Source organism: Lutjanus erythropterus, chromosome 5, assembly GCF_056507025.1.
Source record: "Lutjanus erythropterus isolate fLutEry1 chromosome 5, fLutEry1.hap2, whole genome shotgun sequence".
Classification (NCBI taxonomy): domain Eukaryota; kingdom Metazoa; phylum Chordata; class Actinopteri; order Lutjaniformes; family Lutjanidae; genus Lutjanus; species Lutjanus erythropterus.
Window position 1 is genome coordinate 22,740,348 of NC_139321.1, and position 15,883 is coordinate 22,756,230.

General features: G+C 40.0%; 2 protein-coding genes across 3 annotated transcripts in view; one reads left to right on the forward strand and one right to left on the reverse strand.

The window, feature by feature from the left end:
* apbb2a (amyloid beta (A4) precursor protein-binding, family B, member 2a) overlaps positions 1-2,753 on the forward strand; it is a 59,164-nt gene extending 56,411 nt beyond the window's left edge. For both annotated transcript variants that reach the window (XM_084719234.1, XM_084719233.1), the window contains exon 14: positions 1,395-2,753. In XM_084719234.1, the coding sequence (XP_084575360.1) occupies positions 1,395-1,571 (177 nt within the window). In that variant the 3' untranslated portion in view covers positions 1,572-2,753. The remainder of the gene's footprint in view (positions 1-1,394) is intronic.
* A 7-nt stretch (positions 2,754-2,760) lies between these two features.
* The window catches only part of LOC146326873 (putative methyltransferase NSUN7), a 29,567-nt gene continuing 16,444 nt past the window's right edge, over positions 2,761-15,883 (reverse strand). The window contains exons 8-13 of the mRNA XM_084719235.1: positions 15,149-15,292; positions 14,098-14,199; positions 12,023-12,158; positions 11,268-11,391; positions 6,694-6,955; positions 2,761-5,764 (exon numbers count right to left, since the gene is read on the reverse strand). Coding sequence (XP_084575361.1) covers positions 5,391-5,764; positions 6,694-6,955; positions 11,268-11,391; positions 12,023-12,158; positions 14,098-14,199; positions 15,149-15,292 — 1,142 coding nt within the window. The 3' untranslated portion in view covers positions 2,761-5,390. The remainder of the gene's footprint in view (positions 5,765-6,693; positions 6,956-11,267; positions 11,392-12,022; positions 12,159-14,097; positions 14,200-15,148; positions 15,293-15,883) is intronic.

Genomic DNA, 15,883 nt, shown 5'->3' on the forward strand with positions numbered 1-15,883 from the left:
GAGGACACTCAGCTTTCACTGAATGGAAACAATTAAAGAGTTTTAAAAAATGCTGAACCCATCCAAAGTCTGTAGGGTGGCCCTTCATATTGTGGCCGTGCCTACTACCAAGGAGACTGGGAGCAGAGTAATGTTTCCAGTGAGGCATGTCCTTGAAAAATGTAAGCGGCATAGGTTTGCTAGTGGCCATTCTGGCTACCAATGAAGGAAATCCTCAGATTATCTGTTGGCAGCAAGATCTCTGATTGTCTGTTATGGCAGGACTTGTTTTTAATATATGATATGTATTATTTTAATTAAATACAGGCAAATATAACTTATGTCGCCTTTTAGTTGAGAGTTTACTATTTACAACATGCACGTCCATGGGTGCTGCCATTGTTGTGTGATGTCAGACAACTGCTTCTTCATGAAGTCAGGGTAGATGGATTTCCACCTAGTTTACAAGTCGGAGCTCCAACTTTGATTGGCGTTCCATTGAAATTTTTCCAGTTTTAGGTCAGAATTTTTTGAGTTCTGAGTTGTCTGGAATGCTGCATTAGCTGAGAGGACTGTTACTCCTCTCGTATTTGTATGGTAAATCGGACGCTACCACCAGGTAGCCTAGCATAGCATAAAGACTGAAAGCAGGGAAACTGCTAGTCTGGCTGTAACGAAAGGTTACAAAATCCACCTGCCAGCACCAGTTTGATCCAGACAGTAGTTATGACACAGCGTGTTTTACAGGGGGTTATGTGTGCGTTTCCAGTCTTCATGCTAAGCTAAGCTAATCAGCTGCTAGATGTACTCTCATATTTAGTGTATAGACATGAGAGTGGTATCAATTCTTATCTAACTCTCGGCAAGAAAGGCTTTGGAATCTGCTTAGAAAGCATAGCAATGCAAGCTACCAGTTACTGTAGTTGAACTACAACAAAACGTAGTTCAAACATGTAATAGGAAATTATAACAAAATATAATACAAAAAAGTCACATGACAGCAAAAAATGCCACTCACACTCACTCCGTCTCAAGTTTCTTCTTGTTTACACCTTGTGCATAAACCAAAAAAGGTAAAATACTGATGTGACAGTGTGAGGAATGTCAGCTTTTAGGTTTATATACAGTGTCCATCAGTCAGAAGAAAGGCAATGAATAAAAATGAAAATAAAAAATTCCTTTCTTTTTATGGGTCAAAAATGTTTGTAGTTTCAGTGGTTAACTACACAAAAATGGCAAAAAAGCTATTTAACTTATTGAACAACTGCAAATATGAATTTAGTTGAACTGAAGAAACAATATACAGATGTAATCAAACTACTTACTTAATCAATCACTACTCCCCAACACTAATGTTTTCTTCCTTTTACCCAAAACCCAAGTGATAAAACCTCCCCTGTCTTCTTCTTCCTCAGCTGCGGTATCAGAAGTGTCTGGTGGCGCGGCCGCCTTCCCAACGCGCTGGCTCCTCCTCCTCGCCCTCTCCGGACTCTGTGACCCGCCGGGTGACCACCAGTGTGAAACGTGGCGTCCAGTCTCTCATAGACACTCTGAAAACCAAGAAACAGCCGTCAGAACTCCCCCAGCAATGACCATCACCAGTGACCACAGCACCCACCCACCCCCCAGCCGACGTCTGGACACCACTCACACACTATCGCCACGACAACACGTAATCAGTACCAGTCATGGTAACCAATGATGTACATATATGTTAACAAACACCACCACAGATGAGGGAAAGATGAGCAATCATCCAGTTTGCCTGATGATAAAAAAAAGAAAACATATCTGTTCTGTTTCATGAGGAGGAATAAAAAACGCTGGTGTCACTGGTTGAACTTTGACCTTCGCTGCTGGAAACCACTTGCTGGCTGCATCGGCCTTTACTGTATGTGGATTTCTGGGCTAGATGGATTATTTGATCAAGCGCTCTACAGACAGGATACAGGATAACCCAGAAGAAAAAGATAAAATTTCTATTAACAGACTGGTTTCTCTCATGCTCTGTCCTCGTCTTAAAAACAGCCATCAGTACAGTAAGAGCTCCTGGACTGGACGCCTGACACGCCAAGCTAGAGGAGCCTGTCAGGACAGAAAAGGTGTCGTGTTGCTGTCATAATGTAGGATTTTGACAGCTGAATACTAAAATCACCCAAGACCAAGACAGACAAGACCTGTCAACATGCCCCCTCCCACCCAACGGCAGAGAAATATTTCGATCTCAATGTGTGACAGACTTGAAACGGACAAAAATCTCCTGTGAGGATGAATGAAGGGATTGTAATAATGACGTGTATGTAAATGACTGTATGTAGGAAGAGAGAATTTAGGGCACAAGGCTTGTAGATATGATGAGGGAGACAGATGCAATGTTGGCGAAAGAAAAATAAGACGAGGGGTTTTGATTTTGCATGTTTTCTTGATGGGATAAGTTTCATGTTGATGAGTTAATAAGGGTGTCAGTAAGAAATCAGAAAAGTGGTGAACACACAACAAACAGATGCTCTCAGCACAAGTCATCTCCACTTGACAATGACTGGATTTACACTGGCACAAAAAAAACCTGTGCCTGGTTGCATTAAACCACAAAGGCTATGATTTCCCTTAAATTTTCATCTATGGAATGTCTTGGGAAAGTTGCATAAAACCATCACAAGGGTTTCCTTAGGATGTTGTAAGGGAACACCCTTTAATCTCTGTTTACTCTTAGCTACTTAAGTGTATCCCTCCATTGTTAAAAGGTCCTGGTAATTTCTGGAACAAATGACAATGGAAGATACCAAGACACATTTTTCAGGACAGGGAAAACCCACTGGACACTATGAGCGATGTGCAACCTGTTGGAGATTATAGATTTGATGTTAGCACTAGCAACTTTATAGCTAGCTAGCCAAACATTAACCTGATTCTGTCTCATATATTAATGTTACCTTTTTTTATTGAATCTCACTAATTTTTGCAGATTCCTGTCGATGTTTGTGACCTTTCTTGCTGTTAAAGAAATATTTTCATATTTCTTACTTAATCTACGGTTCATTTCATTGCAGATTTCTTGCACTGATTTAGTCAGTTAGCTACTTCTTGCAATATCTTTTGCTTGTATGTATTTGTTACATGTGGATTTAATTCACTTTGGATTATGTTCTGTTTTCTGTTTTTTTTAAATAACACTCATCTTCTGTCTAGCTTGGGTTTCCATTGGTTGTCCACTTTGGAGGAGCCAGCTACCACAGGCCAACTAAGTGTGTTACCTAAGACAAGCTAGCTAACAACTGACAATAATCCTGTCTAGTAAAATAGAAAAATGATGCGATGAAGCGTAACCATAGTAACTGAAGTGAATATGTGCTGCATTATGTCAGTCTAAACACTTGGGCAAGAAGACAGCCGAAGAGGCTTTATGCAACTCTCCTCAGTGAACGCCTTAGTTTTGGGAAATATTTTGCTTAAGGGACAAAAGTTTGAAATGTAAGGTTGATTATGCAACCGGGCACAGATCAATCTCTGATCCATACCTGAAAAAAATGTCTCTGCCCCATTTAGAGAATTACAATTAAGGACTGTCAGCCTATTTTTACTTTCCATTCCATGATGGATGAGTAGATCAGCAAAAAAGTTTTTAATGTATTTTGAAGCTTTGAATTAGTTACAATTGTAGTTTTTTGCATTTAGAAAAACTGAGTTTAAAAGCTCAAGAATGTTACATTGCTTATGTTCAAACTTACAATTTCCTCAGGAATCTTTATGCATACATACACCCAAGATTTATGTGGTAGCAAGAAAAATCCTCACATAGGCTTTGACTTTGGCAGATGTGAAGCTCTCGTGGCTATATGAACAGTGTTTCACAATTCACCATATTCACATGGCGGCCATTTTCCCCTGATGTCACACTTAGGGTGGGAGGTTCAAATGTTGTAGCCTAATGCCGTGTTGCAAGTTGTATTAGGGAAATTGACAAATTGTTATCATTTCGCTGCTTCACGACTGATCTACAGCTGTAAAGACAATGGGTAGGCTGTATTTCAAGATAAAACAACATATGTGACAAAGCTACCATGAGATAACAGCTAACATTAGCATTCAGCACCTCCTAGTTAACGTTACTGACATCTTGACTGCCACACCAAACATGCACTGCTAAAGTGATTGTAACACACTTTTGTATTGAATGTAATCTGTATAAACACTACACAGAAATATGTGTTCCAGTGAGCAAAATGTTGCAAAACCTTGTTGTCTTAAGCAGAGCATTTCTGATGTTGGGTGGAAAGAGAGTAAGACAGCTAGCAAACGTTACATCGCAAGCTTGATGATATCCAGTGCATTTTATTTTACTGCTTAAATAAATGTGTCCAAGATGTGTTGATGTTTCAGAATTGATTCACGCTTGCCTATGTATCATGTAACAATATCAAATGATAACCTTAGTGAGGAAGTGGCTCAATGCTAATGTTAGCTACAGTAGCTAATGGTTTGTCATTGTGTTTTTTAGCATGAAATATGGCCTGACGTCCCTCCAGAGTTTCAATATCCAGCAAGTTGCTGATCAGTCGGCAAGCAGTGAAATGATAATGATTTCTCAGATTTTCTACATTTAGCTTTCGCTTCCCATCCTGTCAGAGGAAAATGGCTGCTATGTGAATATGGTGAATAGTGTTTGTCCTGCTTGAACAGAAATGGAAAAGATCAAATCTGTGCCAGACAGTAAGGGTTAACTATATTTTTCTCTTCCTCAGTAAATCCAGCCAGTCTACTCCCACTCACAAAAAAATATACACACACATGAACACACAGCAGCAAAGGAGGTCTGCTGTCACTGCTATCAGAAAACCTTTACACTGCTCCTATGGCTCGGGGGCCACCACCTGCACTCGACATGAACTCTGTGAATGCAGTCCAGTCTTAAAGAAAAAGAGGCACACACATAAAACAAACAGGAGAGATGCTGTAAATCATTTCAGTTCTGTTCTTCACCCATCTCTACACCATGTAAATGTAATCTGTTGTGACAATAAATGCATTACCAAAAGAACAAAAACAGTATTAGCTTCTTGAACATGTCCTTTAATTTTTCAGGTCAGTGGAACTCCATCATGTAATAGCTATTGTAGTGACATTGAAGTGACATTGGCCCAGCCCTATAAATATATGCAGTTTGATTAAATTCTGACTGTGGCAAGGTTGTTCTTTATGGCACACAAAGACACTGTAATAATGACATTGTTATAATGACAAGTAATAATGGCTCTAGAAGCATTTAAGGTGACTTACATTTTCACATGCTGGCAGTTCAGTAATACTGTCTACACATTGGCGTTAGATTTTAACAACTACTGACTTTATTCGGGTAAGAATTTGGCACAAAAGTTAATTTTTCTTTCATATTTGTGTTGGTGTTTGCGAGCTCAGAACAGAGGCCGGGATTTGACCATAGTGTCCTTGGAGAGACTGGAGCGTGAGAGGGGAACGGTTTGAGCTGGGGCCCTCCACTTGCTGAATCCTCTTTGGCTGTGCTGAGGTGGGAAGAAAGTGGGGAAGTGAAGAGGAGGCAGAACAACCACCATGGGTTTCAGCTCCTCCTGATGAGCTCTACGGGGACGGACAAATGGTTTCAGCGGGGTAGCAGGAGGAGGGGCAGGATGCAGGGGGGAGGTGGAAGTTGTAGTGTTGAATACAGGTGTGGGGATTTTCCTCGATGTGCTGTTTTCTTGCTTGGAGAAAGGGGAGCAGCTGGACACAGTGATCTTTGAGGCCTGCGAGTGCAGCACTTTGGGTTTTCCTGAAAGACAAAAACAGTGAGAGAGGTCGGAGGGAGAGGACCAGATTTTTGGACTGAAGTACAGGGAGCACAGACAAAAGGGGAAAAGGAATAATAGTACAAGACATTACATGATGAACTACCTCTACTCAAACCAAACTTGCTTCCTTATTACTCCTCTTCAAAGTCAAAATCTAAAAGGGGCTGTATAAGGTACTTATCGATAATCAGTGTATTACCTACAGAAGATGCCCATCAGCATGACTCAGTTTGGAGAAGAAGAGAAGGGCACCAGTGTGGACACTAAGCAATGAACTGCTGTGGACAGGGTCAGCAACAAAAGATATTTTAGTCACTTAAAAAAGTTCACCTAAAAAAAATCAGTATCAATATTTAGAATATTTTCACCACTTTACTTTGTCGTCAGACAGCTTTTTCTGACAGGAAACCACCATTACATGAGCCAGATACTGCGGTCTCCAAACCAACAAAACTCCAAAAAACAAGGTTAGTTCAGTTTCACTAAAGCTGCACAATAACACGAACAAACTAACAGTTCAAGGTAGTGATAAACTAGTAAGTGCCATGTTCTGAGAGGCAAAATTATTGATTTCACGAGTGGAGTTTGGCTGGTTTGGGGAAAGTGATATTTGTCTTATACAAATTTGTCACCAGAAAAGGCTGTCTGATGGCAAATGAAGCAATGGAAATCTAAATATAGCATACATTTAAAGTGATACTGATTTTTTTTTTTTAAGTGGACTTCTTAAAAGTATCTTTTGTCCTGACCCTGTCCACAGCAGTTCATTGCTTAGCTTCCATGTTGGTGCCCCTCTCTGCTTCTCAACACTGGGAGTGTGCTGACTGGCAGCTACTGTCGTAGTAACGACTCCTCATTAAATGATCCGAACTATCCCTTTATGATATACGACTGAAGTGATCGTGCCCACCTTGTGATGACTGCTGCCTGTTAGTAAACTCCTGATGTCTACACAAAGTAGTGCTGCTGTTCTTGGTCTCTTGGTGTTTGGACTGAATACTGACAGAGATGTGGGGCTGAGAGGTGCCAGAATGGGCTGTTTTTGTCTCCCTTTTAATACGTCGATGCTCTTTTCTGGTTAGCTTGCGGTGGGAACCAATCCTGTCCAGAATGCCTTTGGCATTTGCCTTCTCAATCACTTCATGCGGTTCCTCTTTGACCACTGGCTCCAACTGTTGAGAAGGGATAAAGCAACACCTTTTATTTTCTGAACTTCAGATGAAGAATTCATTGGTGAATGAAACATACTGTATATCACTTGACAGGTGACCCAGATACATAAATAAAAGAATAATAGAATAAATCAAAAATATATTGTACATTATTATGTTAAATAAGAAATAATAATAAGAAATCTGGCATCACACACAGAAATGTATGCTGATACAATGCCTTATCTGCCCTAAAATGCACCTTAATCATATATTCATAGCAAGAAAAATCATAAAATCAATATTTAATTGCACAATATGCAAGTTCTGCAGCTAGGGGTCTCTCTCACATTAAAACAATGAAAAAAGATGTAGTTTGATGACAGTAAGTAGCATAGGATCACAGGAGTTGTTGTCTTTGTTATTAAACCACCATTGCAGGTGGAAATCATGTTCATGAATGAGGTAATATTAAAGTTTTATTCATGTCATGGTCACGTTCGCCGCCTTCCTCTCCAATGTAGTTATAGCAACTAGCTACTAGTAGGACACACATTACCTTAAATAAATTACATATTTCTCTGGGTTTGACCATGATTTGAAACATTTGGGACATAACTCAACAAAATATATAACATATGTCTAGCAACTTTTTAATGCAGAAGTGTCTAATGACTATAGCTTTAATGGATACACTAAAAATACATTTGTGATCCAGGTGCTGTATACCATATGTAATATTGGAAAATGAAAAGAGAAGAGAGGAGTGGCAAGAAGAGGAGAACCACCATGTCCTTGCTGCTGGCTGCAGGGTCACCTGCTGTCTCAGCAGCAGCCCACACAGCAGCCTCCTGCTCTCTTCAATGCCTGAATTATTCACAAGCACAGTGTACACTATGGGGACATGCAGCCTGTGTGGGTTTATGTGTGTACTTTGTTTTTAAGTGCTCACTTGGACTTTAATGCAAATGCATATATGTGTTTGTACTAGCTGTCTATTATTCTCTGTGTACAGGTATACGGGTGTACATGTTGTAATGTATGTATGAGGAGTGTGCATTTTGCACCTGTGCATTTGCAGGCATCCTGTGCGTTGATGCACACAGGTAAACATGCTTCAGAAGCAGCACTGTAATGCAGTGTTTGGTGGATGCCCTGAACTTCATTGATGCTAACTCATACAGACAGGGGGAGTGAATTATTCAACAGACACTCTCCCTTGCCTCCCTTTCTTCCTCCTCACCCCTGTAAATCTCACTTCCCCTCCATCTCCACTAACCAATTATGCCATACTCGGTAAATCTCTCATTTCCTTCAATACCCTGCCAAATTTAGTGGCCAGAGCATACCCCACAGCTGAACCCCACACTTATGTCCAAAATCATTATGTCCAATGTATCTCAGCAACTGCATGCAAATTTACAAAACTAACCCTAAACAATGAGGAAAAACAAAGTCAGAGTTGAAACTGCAGAGATCTGAATCTTCTATTAATATTGTCCAGATTCGTCCTTCAGAGGCTGGGTTCTGTCCACCTGTGATGTGCTCTGTGTCCTCTGGAAATTAGGCCAGAAACACATCACTTGACTGTCTTTATTGTCCCCAGCTGTTTCTGTATGGAGAGCTCATAAAGAACTTTACTGGGTGCTGCTGTGACAGTCGATGTGAGCCAGACAGCAGTCAAACACTTATATAATTGCTATTTTTATGGCGCTTTTCAGAGTGCCACAATAACTTTTGATTAGCTGAGTTTATTAGAGGTAGGGAGAAAAAAAAACCCTGTTTGAGGCGCCATTACAGCAGTTTGATTATCTTTTCATTCCTATCTGTGGAGGTATAAAACATGATGGATGGCCAGAGACGAACTCTACAGTGCAAGAGAGCTCCGTCACACCCGGTGGGGGTATGATGGCTTAATAACCCTGCATAAGCATTATAAGCGTAAGAAGAGATTTCATAATGTGAGGGAGCATGTTTTGGATTATGAGGATGTGGGGAAGCCCAGTCACACAGACTTGATGAGACTTGCTGCTGCACTTTTATCAGCCCTGTAGATCCACTGCAACACATTACACCTACAGTCTGTTAGAGCTGGGATTACCTCCTTATATCTGTCTATCTCTCTCACTTAACAATGATTAACAAACATCATAAAGAGGTGGAGGAGAAGAGAGGGTTAGACAGAGAGGATCCGTTTGACCAATATAGGAAAACTGAGAAGCTTTATGAAGCAATGAAAGCCTCTGACTAGACGTCACAATAAAGTCAGAAAGACAGAGAGCATCCCAGTTACTAGTGTTCATCACAGAACGCTCCTTTCAGACACAGACATTGCTGAAATTGTTACAATGAAGCCAAATCTCTCCAAAGACACTTCTACTGTGTCTAATTTTCAAATGTAATTCATCATTCACACAACAGATCTAGTTTCTCCCATTTCTAGTACTTGTTTTCAGCTTTGGGTAATGAAATCCAAGACAAACCATCCAGACCTCTTATCAGTTTCATCTCATCCTGACTTGCCAGACTTCTATTTCTAAAGGAGATTTTTGTTCCATTTCAGCATTCATTCACACTCATCCCACCAGCCTCTCCTTCAACATCTCCCACTTTCTGACTGCTGATTAGACTCGGACAAGAGGCCTGCATCTGTGACCCAACATTCTCGTTTCGTCTGACCTCTTTCCTTTCTATTTTTTTTCTGTCTCGAGGGTTTGACCAAGTAACTGTCACAGGCTGTGATGCTCATTTTCACCTGATCTCATCTTCAGCAGCCTGCAGTTCCCAGTTTGCCTTGCCCTCTCAGCCCTAACAAAAACATATTCAAAGGGCTCTGTTTCTACACCTACAACACAAACATGAGTCATTTTCCCAGCGGATGAATTGTTTTTGACAGAGAGCTTCATCATAATTCCCCTGCTTGTCTAAAAGCTCACCAGTCAAATATCTGTGTCTGTCGTGTCTAAGTCTGTGTGTATCATGAGAGAACTGTGAGATCAGGACTCAGAAGAAAGCAGGTGAGGGACAAGAGAGTTCCTCAGGAGACATAAGGGATCAGCCTTTAACTTAAGCATATGGTCTCTGTGAGTAAAAACGTATGCATGTGTATAAGACGTTATAGTCAAAGATGTATTTTCACTTTGCAGCGCTTTGAACACAGAACAAACACTCACTCACACACACATATAACAGTCAGCCAACACTCTGGTATCCCACTGGGAAGGCCCATGGTCAGGTCCAGGACTAATGTTGGATCTGTCCTGTCATTGAAGACCAGACAGCTTGCCAGGGCCGGTCGCTAAATGAGCTAAATTTGTCCCTGCTTGTCTCTTTGGCTGCACTGCCTGAAAGCAGCATCAGCAGCAATGGACTGTTGGAATAACTTGTATGAAGGATCTACAATAGATTCTGTTCAAGATGTAAAATTATCATACAAATAGGGCTTTCCCATCATCATTTTTCACCGCACCAAGTCAAACCATGGATGACAGCAACTCATCTGGGTAATTTGCTCCTGCGTCATGATTCCACCCATTTTTGGGTGGCAACAACCACTCTAATTGACTGATGGTGTTTCCCAGTTTAAACATTTAAAACCATATCACTTATGAGCTATTCGGAGCCCAAATCCTCTGGCCAGTCAGGTGAACAAGTATGATATGTCTTTGCTGATCAAAATTTGGCATTGTAATATATTTAATAAAAAATGAAGAAATAGGGGTTGATGAGTGATCTTTCGCTACCTCAATCCAAGTGTAGCTTCTAACTGAAGCTCTGTGGTTTTAAGTTTAGTTTCTCTCCTGTGTCCCTGTTTGTACTTTCAGGCATCTGCTTTATTTTACTGTTTCATGTTTAGAGACGTTTATACAGCAGCAGCTCAACCTAAGATAAGCATGTTACCAGTTAAAAGACACACCATCAAGCAGGCAGCACTGTCTTGCTGGGCTGATGCATTGAGTCAAACCAAGTCAAGTCAGCATGTGTGTATAGAAAAGGGGCTATACACTATAACACCTTGCAGGAAAAGACCTTGGCTATATATTTTACGAGAGAAAAGTTATGGGCTTTAACAATCCTTCCTTATTAAAAGTTTTCTTTGTAGGCACCACCCAGAGAAACTGAACCTTAATATGTTGGCTTAAACATTCAGCCACCGTGATGTCTTGTGGTCACTACTATACTTAAGAAAATATTAAAACACTAAATTGACCATAGACTTCCTGTGGTAGATATGTCTAGTGTGGAGATAATATTGGGGATGCAGATATCATCATCAGTTCATCAGAATTAACACCACTTCACTCTGTAAGGTTTATGCTTAAATGATTCTTACCTCTTTGTTGAGAACAGCTAGAAAGCATCCATTGTTCTCTTCTGATGGCTCCAACATGAAGAAGGGGTCTGTTTCCTTCAGGCCCTGAGTACAGTCAGGACTGCTGAATGGGGACTGACTAAGCCTGGACGAAACACGCATAGCAGAAAAAACAGAAAAACGCAGTATGCAAAAACACGAAGAGGCAGCTGGTAAAAACTATAAGTTAATATCACACTAAATAAATACACACAAATTCACTAGCTATGTAGGTAAAGACAGGGTGTGACCCATACCAGTAATATTTTATGTGTTTTATTTATGATAGCCTGAAGCATTGCCAGCACACCAGGCCAACTCACAGCAGTCAGGAGTCAAGTGTACAGGATGGTAAACTTCAACAAGTCTTAAGTTCTTCAAACTGCACAAACACACACACACACGCACACGCACACACACACACACACACACACACACACAAACAAACAAACAAAAAAAATGAAAAAACATAAAGTATGTCTCTGTGAAGGCAAGCTGTCTGAAAAACTTTTTTTCCTGCCCTTTTCACAGCATTTAGAGACATAAAATGGCACCTTTGATTATATTTTCACTGAGTCTCCTTCAGTTCCTGCCTGAGGTGAGCTGAGACTTTGACAGAAGCCTGTCTGAAGGGAGACAGACAAACATCGCAGCAGGCTGACAGACAGCGAGGCAAGCAGACAAAGAAAGACAATGACAGAGACAGATGCAGAGTGCACCAAGGCACTGAGGCTGACCTGAAGTTAGCTTGTTTTGGTTCCCCCTCCTGCTCGGAGCGGGTCTTGGCTTGTTCCAGAGCTCTCCTCACCACCTCTTCATTCTCTTGTGGGTATGATGAACAGGTACAGTACACCACCGTCAAAACCTTAGGGACTAAACAAAATGCGCATTGGATCAACATACTGCATGAAACTTAGAGCTGCAACAACTGGTAGATTTTTCACCATTTTCTGTCATTTTATGGAATAAAAAACTAATCAATTAATCAAGAAAATGATCAAGAGATTAATTTATAATGAAAATAATCATTAGTAGCAGTCCTAATGTACAAGTAAATATGCAAGGGATGATGCACAGCAAGTAAGTCATTATTGCAAAATAAATCCCAACATGGTGATGCAGGACTTGAATCATCCTGCAATAATGACCTGCTCACTGTACATTATCGTGTTTATTACACGTTTACTTGCCAAAAGAAAACAAAATCAATAATTTGACACAAAATGTCATGTTTATTGATTTAAAAATAATTTTATTGCTCCTCAAGAGTCTTTGATCAAAACTGCGTCATAGCAACAGTCTGCTCTTCATAGCAACAGTGTTATACATAGCAAGGGTCTGCTATACAGAAATAACAGATCTTAGTAGGCTGTAACTGACCAATCAGAATTGAACATTTAACAAAGCCATGTAATAAACATACATGAAAGCTCATAACTTCTGTGTTGCAAATATATTGCACTGTTAAATGTACATAAATCTAAAAAATCTGTAATGCTAAGACATTTAAATAACGTTGCTTCACTGACATGAAGCCACACCCCTGAACAACAAACTCACTTCATGTTCATTTAGAGAAGGAGAACAGACAAGCACACACACAGATGTTCATTCTAAAATGTTTCTTCCTTTTATTCTATGACAATTAAATTTGATTATTCAAACTGTGCCATCCTCCACATCAAGCGCTCCCTCTGAAGAAACGGGTTCTTAAATATTAATTTCTTTGCACTGTTTTCATACGTATATGCCTTGTCTTATTCGACTGCTGCTGGCTTGTAGATTTGTGAAGCTATCGGCCGTTTGATTTTCTTCATTTGAGCTTTGATTTCTTTCTTGCTCACTAATTATAGCCCGACAGAAACAATTAACACCAAGCTGATAACAAATAAAACCTGCTCGGTTGTGGCAAATCGGCTCCAAACAAATGCGAAATGTTGCTTCCGAGAGAGTGGAACTGAGTCGAGAAGACGAGAGAACTGAGGCATGACATGTCCCGTTCTACAGCCTCACAGCTGGGACTTTAAGGGCTGTGGAGATGTGTTTGTATGTGTCTGTGTGAGTATCTGTCTGCGTGTGCCTATGTAAAGACACTGAAATGAGACCGACTCAACAAAGCTGAGGCACTCGATACACTCCTATCATTAATTAACAGTCCTATTAGAAAGTATCTACGCTGGCAAAAATGAAGATGAGGGCCAATCGATGGCTGTGCTATTAGAAGAGCTGGTTTTCACTGCCTCTGATAGGAAGACTCCACCTGCTCGATGATCATGACCCAGACCAACACAGAACGAAGACCGCTGAACAATACAAGACAGACAATGGCTAATGAGTGTAGCTCATGGACACCAATTAACACGCTACTGAATAGTATATAATACAACACATAACACAATACAGCAAAAAAGCACTGACTGCAGAATAGAGCTATAACATCTGTATAGAATAGAACATGATGTGACTGTACAAAGTAGGTCCCTCTGACACATTCAGCTCTACAGACTGTTTGCAATACAAAGCAGAATCACTAATCACTTGTTTAAAATATGCAAGGAATGCTGCAGCAAACTGTGGCTGACCGGCGCGCTGCAAGATTAGCATTCCTAATTAAGACTCAGACGATCTCCCAGGGATACCACAGGCTTCAGTCTAATGGCATATGAGATTAGATAATTAGGAAGTATAAGCTGCATTGTGTCAGAGAGGTGAGAGAGGCTACGAGAGGCTCCAGACTTGGCTCATATGGTGTGTGTGTGTGTGTGTCTGAGTGTGTGCATGTCAACATGAGAGCAGGCGGTTTAACACTCACACTTCAAGGCCTGATCGATATCCTTCCTCTGCTGGGCTACTAGAGCTTCCAGTTTGCTCTGGGCTATGGAGCCCTGGGATAAGTCCTGCAGCAGGCCTGTGTCTGTGAAAATAAAATAAGTGTTTCAAAGAGCAGAATCCCTGTTTTATTAACACATCTGTTTATTAGTTCATTAGTCTGTTTATTAGTGTGTTGCATCTAATTATGGGTTATGTGTAAGCTGCTCTAATTCAAATAATATCCATATAGGGGTTAGGCTGTGCAGCCAATGAGAGGGTTGTGGGTGGATCATTATTTTTAAAACTAGATCACACATTGTGATAAAATGTATGACATGGGAATTATTATTCATGATAATGCTCCTCATCTTCTGTTTGAACACAGAAAAGGAATTAATAAAGTAATGAGGACCTCTGTGACACAGTTGTTTGATGTGAAATTGTTCTATTTATATTCATGGCTTAAATTACTGCTTATCAATTAATTCTGTTGTATCAAATTGAAATTTAATTGAAAACTAGTAGACTACAACTTTACTTTTAAACCTTAGAACAGTGATTTTACTTTACAGGGACAGTTCAGACCCCCAAAAATCTCATTTGATTTTGCTGTGAACTGTCACTTTAAACCCAGAATAACACTGTTGCTCCAAAAAACTGTTATTTCCACAATTTTCCATCAGACCTTTTATGAATATGTAGAAGTAGTATTAAGAACTATGCAGGATCAGAATTTACATAATTTGCAGATTTACAGAATATGAATTTAAGTGTTCATTGTTTTACAGCATGAATGCCGTAGAGCAACAATTTTCCTTATTTATTTTTTTATTTATTTATATTTCCTCTTGTTCTGTTTTTTGTTACGCACCAATATATCAAGGCAAATTTATGTATGTGAAATTCTACTTGGCAATAAACCTAATTTTAATTCAGTTTGTACCTCTGTTGTTTTCCATTGTGGACACAATAGGGTGTAATTTAAACTAGGTTACAACATGTATTTCTGAAATCCACACTTCATGGCTCCAGCATATAGATCACTACAGTACCTCTATTCTCTTGCAGTATGAATTTGACCGGGTTGCTGACTGCAGACAATGAACACTTGGGGGTCAACAGGATGACGCGCACCTTCTGAAGTCGCTTGTCACCAATATTCAAAGACTGGAAGTCCTCTGGTATCAGCTTCACATCTGAGCAGAATGCACATGGTTAGAGTTCAATGATAACCACAAACACACATTTGCTCTATGCTTAAAGCCTCTTCATAATGTATTTCTTTGTAGAAAAATACCTTGCCTTAGGGTGCCTTTTGCAATTATAAAAGTGTCAGCTTTCTCACATGAGCTTAATTGTTTCCCTAATGACTATCCGAGAGGGCCGCCACTATCAGCATATAACATTTACATACAGCTCAGAATCTCAGCAAAAATTGTTTGGTTCAAAGGGTCTCCATATAAGTCTCTAAGAATTTGCTGACAACAACAACAATCAATTTTCAACCTTTTTTTTGGTTGTTGTACCACAAATCTTTGTTGAAATAACTTGGAAAAAGTTTGCCAACATTTGATCAAATTAAGTCACTTCACTTTATCATAATAGAAATAATAGAATGGAATAGTAAGTTAAAAAAAAAAGTAATAGCCCAGTGTGACAAGGCCAACAAGAAATATTCAGTCCATTCTCTCTTACATTCAACTGAAAGACGCATAAATACAAAGACAGTCTGTGGAGTCATGAAAACAAAGACAATAAATCGACTGCTTCTGTTTTCTCTGCCTCCA